Raw genomic sequence first — 12,671 nt, forward strand, 5'->3', positions numbered from 1 at the left:
GGCAAAGTAACTTGTTCAGAGTCACAAAACTAGTAAGTGTTTGAAGACAGATTTGAACTGATGCCTGACTCCAGGCTCAGCACTCTATCCTCTGCACCACCTGGCTACCTCTAGGCAAAGATCATTGGTAAAACATCATGACAGAGTTGTACTTAAAACTCAGAGGCAGTGTGGCATAGTGGATATGCTGGCCTTGGAATCAGGAAGGTGGGTCAAACCCTGCCTCTGACACATACCAAGTATGTGACCCCCTCAAGCAAGTCCTCAGTGCCCAGAACAATTCCTGAGGACTGCAAGAAATGGATAAGCAACCAGTCTACACAAGTAGGAGTTTCTATGGATCTCAGATCTAGAGCTGGAAAGAACCTCAGAGACCATCTAATCCAAACCCCAACATAACAGATGAAGAAACTGAGGCCCAGGGAGTAAAGTGATTTATCCAAAGTCACACAGCCACTAAGAAAGCCTCAGAAGGTGGCTTTCTACCTCTAAATCTAGGGTTCCTTCCATGGTACCACATTGTCTCCTTGTCCAGGGAGTTCCCTAAAGTGAGATGAAATCATACATGTGACCAATGAGACAACTACTGCAGATTATAAACAGTGACATTTTGCCAAAGAGCAGAGTTTTGGAGTATATAGATAGACTACCAAAAGCCTGGCATGAGACTCAAATGAGATGAGCTATTTAGAGGTAATTCATAGACTTAAGTGTCAGGAATATAACAAATAGGGCTAAACTGGAGTCACATGACTCACATTACAGTTGCAAGGCAGTTTTCTCACACCAACTCTGAGGTAGACAGGGTAGGTAGCAATACCTCCTTCTTACAGATGAGGAAACTGAGAATCTGAGAAAGTCTTCTTCTGGACAGGGTCAAGTAAGTACAAGGGTTGGAATTTTAACTGAGATTCCTTGACTCCAAATCCAGCATGCTTTCCATTTTACCATGCTGCATCTTAATTGGCTATTTAAAAAAAAAAGTAATCTATTCTCTTTATCAGCCATAGTGGAACCACTACACTTCAGTTGAACACATGAGTACCTGATGTGCCAGACAAGGGGAAGTCACACTTGGGAAAACAATGTTGTGAAAAGCTGTGGGATCTAGGAGTGAAACAATTAAAAAAAACATTTCGGGAATTGATTTTCAGTCCTTTTAAAGAGAGGATAATCACAAAAGACATGGAAGTAGCATGGATATTAACATTACCCTCTTCTCCCCCAAATGATAAAAAATTTAACAGACTTTAACCCATATACCTATCTTCTTATTGCTTTAAAAATCTCATGAGAATGGTCTGTGAATATTTAAGTGGGTATCCTTGATGAAAATTTAAGTTAACAGGAAAGCTTTCACAATCAATTCCCTATAACAGGTCACATTCACATTTACAAAATTGACTAAGAAGGATACAGAATACAACATTTTACTATCTTTATTGATTTACCTCCAAACAAAATATTGGACTTTAGGCAGCTAAGTGATGTAGTGGACAGAGTGCCAGATGTGGAATAAGGAAGATCTGAGATACCTAGGTATGTGACCCTGGGCAAGACATTGAATTTCACTCTACCTCAGTTTTGTCATGTGAAAAATGGGGGTCATAATGGCACCTGCCTGTTGTGAGGATCAAATGAGATAACATATAAAATGCTTTACAAATCTTAAAGGGCTATTTAAATACTACTAGTAGTAACAGTTGTAGTCATACTTTAAGGTCCCTACCAGTTTTAATTCCATGATCCATAAAGAACCTCATTCAAACTCATTCAACAACTTTCTGATTATATCAAGCAAAGCCAAAAATGTTTGCTAACAGGATTCCATACTATGTTGGAAGACATAGAGTACAAAGTTCCTGTGGATAATAATAGTAATAATAATAACCATAATAAATAATAATAGCTAGCATTCATATAGCTCTTTTAGATTTAAAAAGTGCTTTTCAAATCCTCTCATTCCATCCTCACAACAAACCTGGGAAGTAGGTGCTATTTATTATCCCCATTTTATGGATGGGAAAATTGAGGCAGACAGGGGTGAAGTGACTTATCTAGCACTATGTAGATAGGAAGTGTCCGAGGCTGGTAGGCTAGCCTCTGCTTAAAGGGATGGAGGGCACAGTAAGGAACTCCTCCCCAAACTTCTATTTAACGAGGGCACACAGACCAGCCAACTCTTCATTTCTTACCAGCTGCATTCCATGTACTGGACGCCAGACGCTCCCACTCCTCACCCCCCCTACCAAGATTCCCTCCCCACTTTTACTAGTTCTTTTGTGTTCTTCCCTCGCCCTTGGTGGGGGGGAGGCCAGCTTTCTTTTCCTTTGTGCTAAGTGCTGTATCCCTAGCACTTAGCACAGTTCCAGGCACACAGTATTGTTTGCCTCAGATGTTTATTAACTGAATAGTTGAAAGTCCCAGTTCCTAAAGCCAGTGATGTATAAAAAGCTTTCATGAAAGTAACAAAGATGTCATTTTTTACAATGTCCTATTTAAGATTTGTTTTGAATGGCCTATTTTTGAGAGGATGCCTATTTTTATCTTGTTTCTACAATATGCAATTAGAATCTTTTCTGGTAGAAGGTTCGCCAATTCCTGAAGATGATGGCTTAACCTAATGACTGCATAAGGCCATAGAGTTGAAAGAAGAGAATCTAATCCAACTCATTTGCTTTATTTAAAAAAATAAGTTTGACTGATGTCTTTAGTTTATATATTATAGTCATTTTTTGGTATACCTTCCATCCCCTCAAATTGAATCTTCCTTTGTAACAAAGAAGAAACTGAGACAGATCAAGCCAACCAGCATTTATTAAGCACCTACTATATGCTAAGCATAGAACTTCAAAGCACCTCTGAGGCCATGTAGCTCAATTATTTCATTTTATAGATAAGGGAGGCCTAGGGAGATTAAATAAATTTCTTACCTAACGTCACACAGTAACCAACAGATTTGAACCCATTCCCCTTCCTCCAGAGCCAATGCTTTTTCCATCATGGTGCAGTGACCAGAGTGCTGGGCCTGGCGTTAAGAAGACCTGAGTTTACAACCAGTCTAAGACACTTCTTAGCTGTGTGACCTTGGGCAGGTCACTTCACTTCTGTCTGCCTCAGTTTCCTCATCTGTCAAATGAAGATAATAATAGCAATCCAAGGGTTGTGGTGAGGATCAAATGAGATCATATTTGCAATGTGCTGAGCATAGCATCTGGCACATAGCAGGTACTTTTTAAATGCTTATTCCTTCCTCTGACCACTAAACTCTCCCTCCTCACAATGCTTGTGACATTCCTTTCCAGAAGGTTACAGTATGCACGTTCTGCATCAAAGGTTGGCATTTTAGTTTCTCAGAAGGAAGCTTGTCATTAGTGCTGTTTTTGTTTGTCCTGCTTTGTTGTAAATATCGTTCTCTGGGTTTTGCTTCTTTCATTCACATCAGTTGCTCCAAGTCATCCCATGTTTTTCTAAATCCCTCATATTCATTTCTTATGCACAACAAGGTTCCACTACATTCACAGACCATAACTAACTAACTCCTTCAGCCATTCCCCAATCAACGACCACCACGCTCAACATGTTTCTTGACCGCCACAAAAAGTACTGCAATGAACATTCAGGCAACTTTTGAGCCTTTTTTTCTGTCTTTCAAGTTTCCATTTTAAAATGATGAAACACGGACTCAATAAAGAAGTCAACCTGGCTCAGAGCCACACAGCAGATTCCTAGAAGAGCTGGAACAAGAAGCCAGGTGTCCTGCTCCTATCTAGATACTAGAGTATCTTAAAGGGAACCTTACAGATGAAATAGTCTGAGAAAAATGTAAGACTTGAGGTTAATCTATAATTGTGCCCCTGCACCTGTGAAGAACATAGATTCAGTCTGAAAGACTCTGTGGTTCTAGGCATGGCATTGCTTCTTGGAACTCCAAGGAATTCTCACAGAATTGCAAAGCAGGTGCCAATCTACATTGGCAGAAAGAGTTTCTTCATGGGAAGTCCCTTATTCCATGAAATTACAGGTCCATACCTTCCTCCCATAACCCCATAAAAATCCCTAGTCATCTCTACATGCTAATATAAATTCCAAGTCTGTGATGTATTTTGAGATCTCATATTAATGAAGCCCAATCACAGATGTACTCCCACATATATTCTGGAAAGACTAGATAAAAGGAAAGCCATTCATTTCAATTAGATTGTACTTTTTCCACATAATCTTATCTCTACTGATAAATTGTGCTAACTCTCCATTTCAAAACCATGGTATAACTGTCACTAGGTTTCTGTTCAATAGCCAAAACTGCTAGGCATCAATGGAGTAAAGAAATTTGGGGTTGCATGGTAATCACTAAAAATATTTAACATGAAGTTATCTTGATGATGGTGGTGGTGGGAACAGAAATATAATTGCAGTGGCAGAGAGAACTCCTGGTGGACTGGATGGTATCTAGGATTCTTTCTAATTATAAGACAATGATCCCTCTTTCGATGAGTCTGTGATTTTCTGAATTAAATTACAAAGAACTAAAAGAATAACGGAAAGACATCTAGTAGGAAGAAAAAGATCATATGATGCATTACAAATGGTAATCTACATCCCTAGTGTAGTGTAAAAGACATGGAGAGAGACTGGTGTAAGAAAACCTGCGGCCACTCACTGTATGACAAATGGCCTCTACAATCTTTTCTAAACATAAATCTATGATCCTCTAATCAAGGCTGTATATGACCAGAAAAGATGGTAGGCTGGTCACGTAGCAAGAAAGAGAGAGACAACAGATGGGGAGCCCAAGTAATTATATTTGTAATATTCTTAAAGGGGGAGGAGGGGGCAGAGAAAAGCTTCCTATTGTATGAGGTGGATCTTTGAGGGAGGATTTATGAAGAAACAAAGACAAGACTCATAAAGGATGCAAAGGCATTGAGGACAGACAACCAGCACAAGTAGGATGTGTACTCACATCGATGTCATTGAGATTCCTTCAAAGTTTCATCTCCATCATTTTTTAACTGTAACCTCAAGAAAAGGGCATCATCATTCAAGTACAAAGAATGATAATGCGGGTCCTTCCACTCAGGAGGATGCTGGACCAGGTCAAATCCTTTCCAGAGCATGGTTGTCCCTTCCAACCAAAGGTACAAAGTAGACTATAGACCAGAGAGGAACACTGCAACAGTTATCAGGCCAAGCTTCCTTGGAAAATGGCATACAGCTCATCAGGACCATGGTCAGCTACCCTTGAACAATCATGGCGAAGGGGACATCCCACAGAACTAAAAATAGGCAAATGTCATCCTGATGGTTAAGAAGGGGAAGAAGATATATCTTTAAAACATAACTTGACCTCACTTCCTAGGAAAGTTCAAGAACTTAGAACATAAACATAAAGAGATGGTTTGTGTGTGTTTGAAAGGGGATATAAGGAGAGATCACTATGAGTCAGTAAAAATAAATCTTGCCAGCTCAATTTCAATAGTATAGTTAATGATAATAATTATAATGATGTTGATAAAGGATCACATCTATATAGCACTGTAAGGTTTTCAAAGAATTTTACCAATAATATCTCATTTTATTCTTACAACAACTCTTGAAAATGTAGGTTCTATTATTATCCCCATTTTACAGATGAGGACACTGAGGCAGAAAAAAGGCTAAGAGTTATCATTATTCTTAATTTACAGATGAATAAATGGAGGCAAGCAGAGGTTGAATGACTCGCACATATAACACATATAACTGCTATGTGATTTGAATCCAGGTCTTGACTCCAAAGCCACATTTCTATCATTCACTCCCCACAAGAAACACAATGGATAGGGCACTGGACCTAAAGTCAGGGAGACCTGAGTTCAAATCTGGTCTCAGACCCTGACCAGGTCATTTCACCTCTACCTGCCTCAGTTTTCTCATCTATAAAATGAGGATACTAATAGAACCTACCTCCCAAAGTTGTTATGAGGGATCAAATGAGATAATATTAGCGAAGCACTTTGCAAATCTTAAAATGCTATATGAGTGCTAGTCATTTTCTTCATCCTCATCAGTCATCAAAAGCTGCCTCCTCTTTTGGCATAACTGCACCTTAGGCCACATTGTCCTTTGTCTCCAGCCCACCTCCTCATGCCCAACTGCTTTTTTTCTGTCAGTAGATCATTACCTCCACAGTCAGGTTGCTAGTGGTACTCAGAACTTTCTTCTCTGCATCCTGAAATGCTTTCTTTAGCCTCTGCTCCATCGTCTGCACAAACTTACAGGACTGGATGTTGTCTGATTGACCCACAAACTGCAACACTAGAAATAAAGCAAAAAAAAAAATCAGCTTTCACCAAAAAACAGACTTCTTCATTCTTCTGGGCTAACTGTGGCACATGATACCATTTTTTATTACGACATGATGTATGTAACAATAAGACCTAGCCAGAGTTGTCCATATACATTGGAGCACAGCACTTTAAATGATGTTTTAAGTATAAGAATTGGAAGCAAGGCCAAAGTCGAAGTTCCCTACAGACCAAAGGATTTCATGTCATTCTAGTAAGCATACATGTTAGCATTTGCTCAGGGAAAGCATGATATGGGGAAATAACTATCTTCAAACGGTTTTCTTTAAATGTATCAATGCCCAGTCACTTGTGTAACTAGTTCCAAATTAAATTAGGAGAATACCGCAACATTTCCACTCTCCCACCAAAATTGATATTGGTGTAAATGACTAGGCTGGGAGTCAAAGAACCAGATACAAGTCCTGGCTTCTCCCCTTGTTGATTGGGCAGCCAATCATAAGCATCATTATACATTCCTGTGCTTCAGTTTCCTTGTCTGTAATATGGAAGTGATACTGTCCTGTTTTTCTTTCACTCATAGTGTTCTTGTGGGGACCAGAGAAAATAGTGTATGTGAAAGCATAAGATAAAACTACAAAGTATGAGTGAGGAACAGTGGAATAAGCCCTGGGTTTGGAGGTAGGGCACCTGAGCTTGAATCCCCACTCAGCTCTTTATTACCCGGTTAGCCAGGTTGGCACAGTGCAGTAGATAAAGAATTGGCCTTGGAGTAAGAAAAACTTAGATTTGAATTCTGCCTTGATCACTTCCTGTGTGACCCTGGGTAAATCAATTAACTTCTCTGGACCGGAATTTCTTTACATTAAAATGAAGAAGTTGGATTTGCTGACTTTGACGGATATTTCCAATTCTAAATCTATGAGTATAATGAGCTGTTTCATCTTTGGATTTAGAACCAGGAAGACTTGGATTACATCCCTAGTAAGTGGCAGAGATGGGACTTTGACCAGGTCTTCTGGATTCCAAATCTAGTGTCCTTTTCAATATGACATCTTGCTTTTTGACATAAATCTATTTGGGGGCTATTGTATTGGCTTCCATATTGAAACTGTGTTTTTACCAGGCATCCTTTCTCTTCCATTCTCATTTCTATGAGTAAGATGGTTCTACCTTCTCTACCTTCAAGGATCCCTCCAAAGGTCCTCACCCAAGGAGGTACTCACCTGTCTTCAGCTGAAAGGAGTAGGCTGGTTGGGGGTTCCATGGCAAGGCCAGCACTGCCACAGACTGCAGGTTTGGCACATGCTGCTTCAGGTCAGCAGTGACATTGCTAATGCCATAAGCAACCAGGTTCTCAACAACAACAGCAGGGATATAAACCAGTTTCCCCTTTGTGACATAATAACCAACTGTCACATTGTGGGAATGTTCTAGAATTTCCACCTGAAAGGGAAAAAAAGGAATACAGAAGAAGCTTGCCATAAAGAATTTAAGTCTAGCTTCTTTTCATATTGCTCTGAAGCCATTTTCTCCTCAACAAATGGCTGGCACACAGAAATTGCTTGCTGATTATTTGAGTGTTGGATTGTATTGGAAGTGAATGATTGGCCACTGTAGTTGAGATATACGATATTCTGGCAAAAGAATATTCCAGCTAATAGAAGATGACCAGATATGCCACACAGAGATGATTAATTTTTGAAGAATTAGAATAAAAGAGAATATAATTGATAACACAAAAAGGGAATACTAATATTCACAAGGGTTACAATGAGGAAAATATTTTATAAATATTTAAGAACAATTACTGTGATTATTTTTAGAAAAGGAGTCAGTCAGTTGACAAGTATTTAGGAAGCACTCGTTCACCATGTGCCAGGCTAAGGATAGAAAGAAAGGTGAAAACACTATTTGTGCCCATGAGGAGCTCACATTCTAATAGGGAAGATGGACATTAAAATAAGTAGGTACATACAACTGACCTAGCAAAGTACGCAAGGGATATTTAGTAAAGATTCTTCTCTGCTTGAAAGAAGGCTAAATAAAATTGCTTTTTCTTATATTTCCTATTCCTTAGTAAAATGGAGGCCTGGGTGTGGAAAGGAGTCTTCAAGGCTAGCTTCGGAACTGAGGTATTAAGACTACTCATCTATGTCGAGTCCCTAAGCACAAGATCCCACTATATTTCATATACCATCTATTCTGCCAATCGACAGTACTTGTAGAACACCTACCATACTCCAAGTACTGTTCCAGGTGCTGGGGATGCATTTGCAATAAACTAAACAGGCCATGACACCTCAAAGAACTTCATTCTCTTAGATTACAGAGTTAGAAGGGACCTTAAAGACTATCTAAGCTAACCCCATTTCCCTGGGATTTAAATTTAACTCCCAATTACTTAGAGCTGATGAGAATGGCCAATGCCATGAAAACATCCCAAATCATTAACTAGAGTGGAGGAAAGTCTGACAGAAGGATCCCTTTGTTATGAAATTCCCTGGGCCATTAACTAATGGAAGAACACTAAGGACTCAATAACCTGTCTATCCTAGTCATGCCACTCTATGTAATGCAAGGTACATAACAGCTAGGTGGCACAGTGTATAGAGTACAAGATGTAGAGTCAGCAAGGCCAGAGTTGGAATCCTGCCTCAGATGCTCACTAACTGGGTGATCCTGGTCAAGTCACTTAACACCCTGTGCCTCAGTTTCCTGATCTATAAAATGGGAATAATAATAATATCCCCCTTCCAGGATTGTTGTGATAATCAACTGAGTTAATGTGTAAGGTGCTTTGAAAATCTTAAAATGTCCTATAAATGCTAGTGGTAGTAGTGGTGGTGGTGGTGGTAGTAATAGTGGTGGTGGTGGTGATGGTTCCAATCCTCACTCTGCCACCTCCTGTGATCTTGGGTGAGTCATTTAATCCTTTTACCATGTAGAAGGGTTGGTTGATATATTCTCATCAACAAAATTCCATAACATTCCTAATTTTTCAAAAGACTTTTTCGTAGTTGAAAGAGGACTGCCTTCAGTCTTCAAGGCTTGTCCTCACTTTACTTACTAGATGTGTGACCTTGGATAATTCACTTAATTATATATATATAGACATACACATATATATTATATGTGTGTATGTATATATGTAGTTACTTATAGGCTTCAGAAAATGAAGATATAAGAAGTCATTGAGTCTAGTATCCTCTTTGGACAGATGAAGAAACTTGGAACCAGAGAAGTGAAGTCACTTATTCAAGGTCACACAGGCAGAAAGGAACAGGGTTAAGATTAAAAAATCAAAATTCTTTGAGCCTCAGGCTCCTTGTCTGAAAAATGGGGATGATGAAACCTACACTATTTACCCTAGGGATGAGTGTAAGGATAAATAGGATCCCATAATCAAAGCCTTTTAGAATCATGAAAATAATTTGTTGAGTTCATTGTCAGCATTATTTTATTAATTATTATCAGTTCATAATAGTTAATAATAGTATCTAGCATTTATACATTTTAAGGTTTGCAAAGCACTTTACCTGTATTACCTCATTTGATCTTTATAAAAACCCTGTGAGGCAGGGACTATTATTATTATTTCCATTTTATAAATGAGGAAAATGAGGCCGTGAAAGATCAGTGACTTCCCTAGGCTTACACAACTTAATGTGTCTGAGACAAGATTCAAAACTCAGGTTGTTTGAACTCCAAGACCAGCGTTCTAACCGCTGCTACCCCTAGCTTCCCCAAGTTAAATCTCTCTTTCATTATAAATGTTTTTGACAATGCCTATTTTCTTTGATTTATAGCATCACTATGGAATCTCTACGAACATTAACTTTCAACTTTTAGTGCTCTAAATCAGAGATCCTTGTCCAATGATCAGTGAATGAGCTGATACACTCCTTGAGGAACTGAATGAGATAAATATTATTCTCATTATAATTGAAAGGGGAAAACAAAAGGAAAGTGCAGCTAGATAGAATTATGGCTTATAGATTCTGCCTGAAGCAGCAAAGAATGTAATTGACATCTGTACATGATTTCAAAGATTTAGAGATTCCTTTGTATATAAAAATCTGATTAGTTCTTTACAACAACCCTGCCAAATATTTTTTCCCATTTTCCAGATGAAGAAACTCAGCCTTAGGGATGTGACTTGTCCATTTTTCATACAGCTCATAAGTGTCACAAGTAAGAGTCAGACTCTGGTCTCTTTTGCGTCTAACTCTAGGGCTCCTCCACTACACACCACTCTACCAATCAAATAAAGATGGTGTCCAAATTGTTTTATTGGACACACAAAAAGAAGAAACATCATCTGATGCTGGAAAATGGGAACTGGACCAAGATGAAGATATTTAATTTTATTATCACCAACATGAGGTAGTCACCACAATACGGAGGCCAAAAGAATCTAGAAAATGTTAAGTCAGCGAGCACTAGATCTCCTTGCCAGAAAGAGAAAGACCAAGGATGCCACAGTCTAGAAAGCAAATCTAGTTCTAAAACACCATGAAGGAGGATGTTGGAATGTTACAAATAACATTGCCTCAAAATAAACAAAAGCAACTAAGAGATAATGAGCCCACAGAAACCTCAGTATGAGTCCTAACTAAGACAAATCATCTCAAGAGTATTTATAGTTGAAACTGGAAAGAAAACAAATAGATGGAAAATAAAACAGAGTTGCCAGTATTTATGTAATCATCTATTCTTGCTATCAACTAAACCATTTTCTTGCTTTTAACACCTCAGTGCGTGGTAAAAAAGTCAGAAGGACATTGAAAATGGATGCACAATGGCTGCCCTTAGGTGAGTGGGCTGTCACCTGGAAGGTAGATTAGGTTAATTTTGCTTAGTTTCAGAAGGCAGAGGTAGAAGCAAAGGGTAAAAGTTTCAGACAAGTCCATTTTGGTTTGATGTCAAGAAAAAAGCTTCCTAACCAAAAGGACTCTCAAAAGTAGAATGGGCTGACATAGGAGGGAGGGCATTCTCACTCACTAGAAGTCTTTAAGCAAAGGCTGGATGATGACTTCTTGGCAGGAATATGGTGGAAGGAAATTTTTGTTCAGATGTGGTCTCTATGATCTCTGAAGTAATTGAAAACTCTTTGATTCTGTGAAGGCAGGGGAAAAAAATAGCTCCACCAAACCAAGTACACACAAAAGAAATCCATGCTAGATGTAGCAGAATTTCAAAAGTATTAAGAGAAAAAATCTTAAATTTATCTCAAGGCACACATCAAGTACTTAGGAAAATGGACACTGTTATAATTCCCCCCTGCTACTTGTGAAAATCAGCCGAGAAGATATCAGTAACTACTGACCTAAATACATACTTTCTTTATAAAATCCTTATGAGAAAGAGCTATATAAGGATCAAGAGTATCTTTGATGAGAATATGAGAAAGGAACAGGCAGACTTTTGTAGATGATTTTCTACAGCACACCACAACTCCATGGTCAAAGAATTGGTTAAAGAGTATAGAGTTCAAGACTCTAGTGTTTATTTATTACCAAGAAAAAAAGCATTTGACTCAGCAAAGCAAAATGAAGCCTTTAAGGATCTTTTCATGAAAGTATACAATTATTAAAAATAGAAAAAAAAACTTGACAGATATGATCACAGACACAACCTTTCTCAGTGATTCCTTACAAAAACAGGCAGATGTATATTTGCCAGACATGCTTACTATAGTCTTGGAGGATGCTCAGCACAGAATCTGGGGGAAGGGTTGGGAAGAGATTTTGACATTTTTTTAAATTGTCATTTTCTATTTTTGTTTGTAGAGAGTAAGGGTCTTTCAGATGCTTTTGTTTGAAGATGACATCAAGTTCCAAATACTACAGGGATTCCTCAATAAGATGAAGTGATATTCAAAAGCAAATGGCCTAACATTTCATATGGAAAAAACCAAATGGATTAAACAATGCCTACTGTTCAAACATAAGACATGCAGTTGTGTGGGAGGTTCTGTTGTCATATGACATGTAGCTGTATGGCAGATTCTATTAAATTGGCCATCATTATATACATCTTAGAGAGGCACTAAAGACAGGCAGTAAAGTAGACCCAAAACGAATAGGAAGAAGAATGGGCAAGTTTACATTTGGACAATCACTCTGTTTTTCAATGCTCTCAAGCTTCCCCTCAAAATCAGAACTCATTTGTTTAGGGCCAACATTCTCCTCTCAGTGTTGTTTGGGTGTAAATCATAGAACTCTTCAATCTAAAGAATTAAAACTATTGCAACCCAAAGGAAAGTGTGAAGCATAGGTCGTCCTAAGTATCTTACAGACAGTTTGCACCAAGAAGCTTTTCAAGAGATATCATGCAAAATAAATATGATCAGAAAAGGGGTGGGCCAATCATGTATAA

General features: G+C 38.5%; 1 protein-coding gene across 2 annotated transcripts in view; it reads right to left on the reverse strand.

Annotated features, from left to right (window-relative positions):
• The window catches only part of KIAA1549L (KIAA1549 like), a 137,085-nt gene that overhangs the window by 116,968 nt on the left and 7,446 nt on the right, over window positions 1-12,671 (reverse strand). For both annotated transcript variants that reach the window (XM_072619206.1, XM_072619205.1), the window contains exons 4-5: window positions 7,517-7,736; window positions 6,167-6,300 (exon numbers count right to left, since the gene is read on the reverse strand). In XM_072619206.1, coding sequence (XP_072475307.1) covers window positions 6,167-6,300; window positions 7,517-7,736 — 354 coding nt within the window. The remainder of the gene's footprint in view (window positions 1-6,166; window positions 6,301-7,516; window positions 7,737-12,671) is intronic.

This window comes from Notamacropus eugenii, chromosome 6 (genome assembly GCF_028372415.1).
Source record: "Notamacropus eugenii isolate mMacEug1 chromosome 6, mMacEug1.pri_v2, whole genome shotgun sequence".
NCBI classification, from domain to species: domain Eukaryota; kingdom Metazoa; phylum Chordata; class Mammalia; order Diprotodontia; family Macropodidae; genus Notamacropus; species Notamacropus eugenii.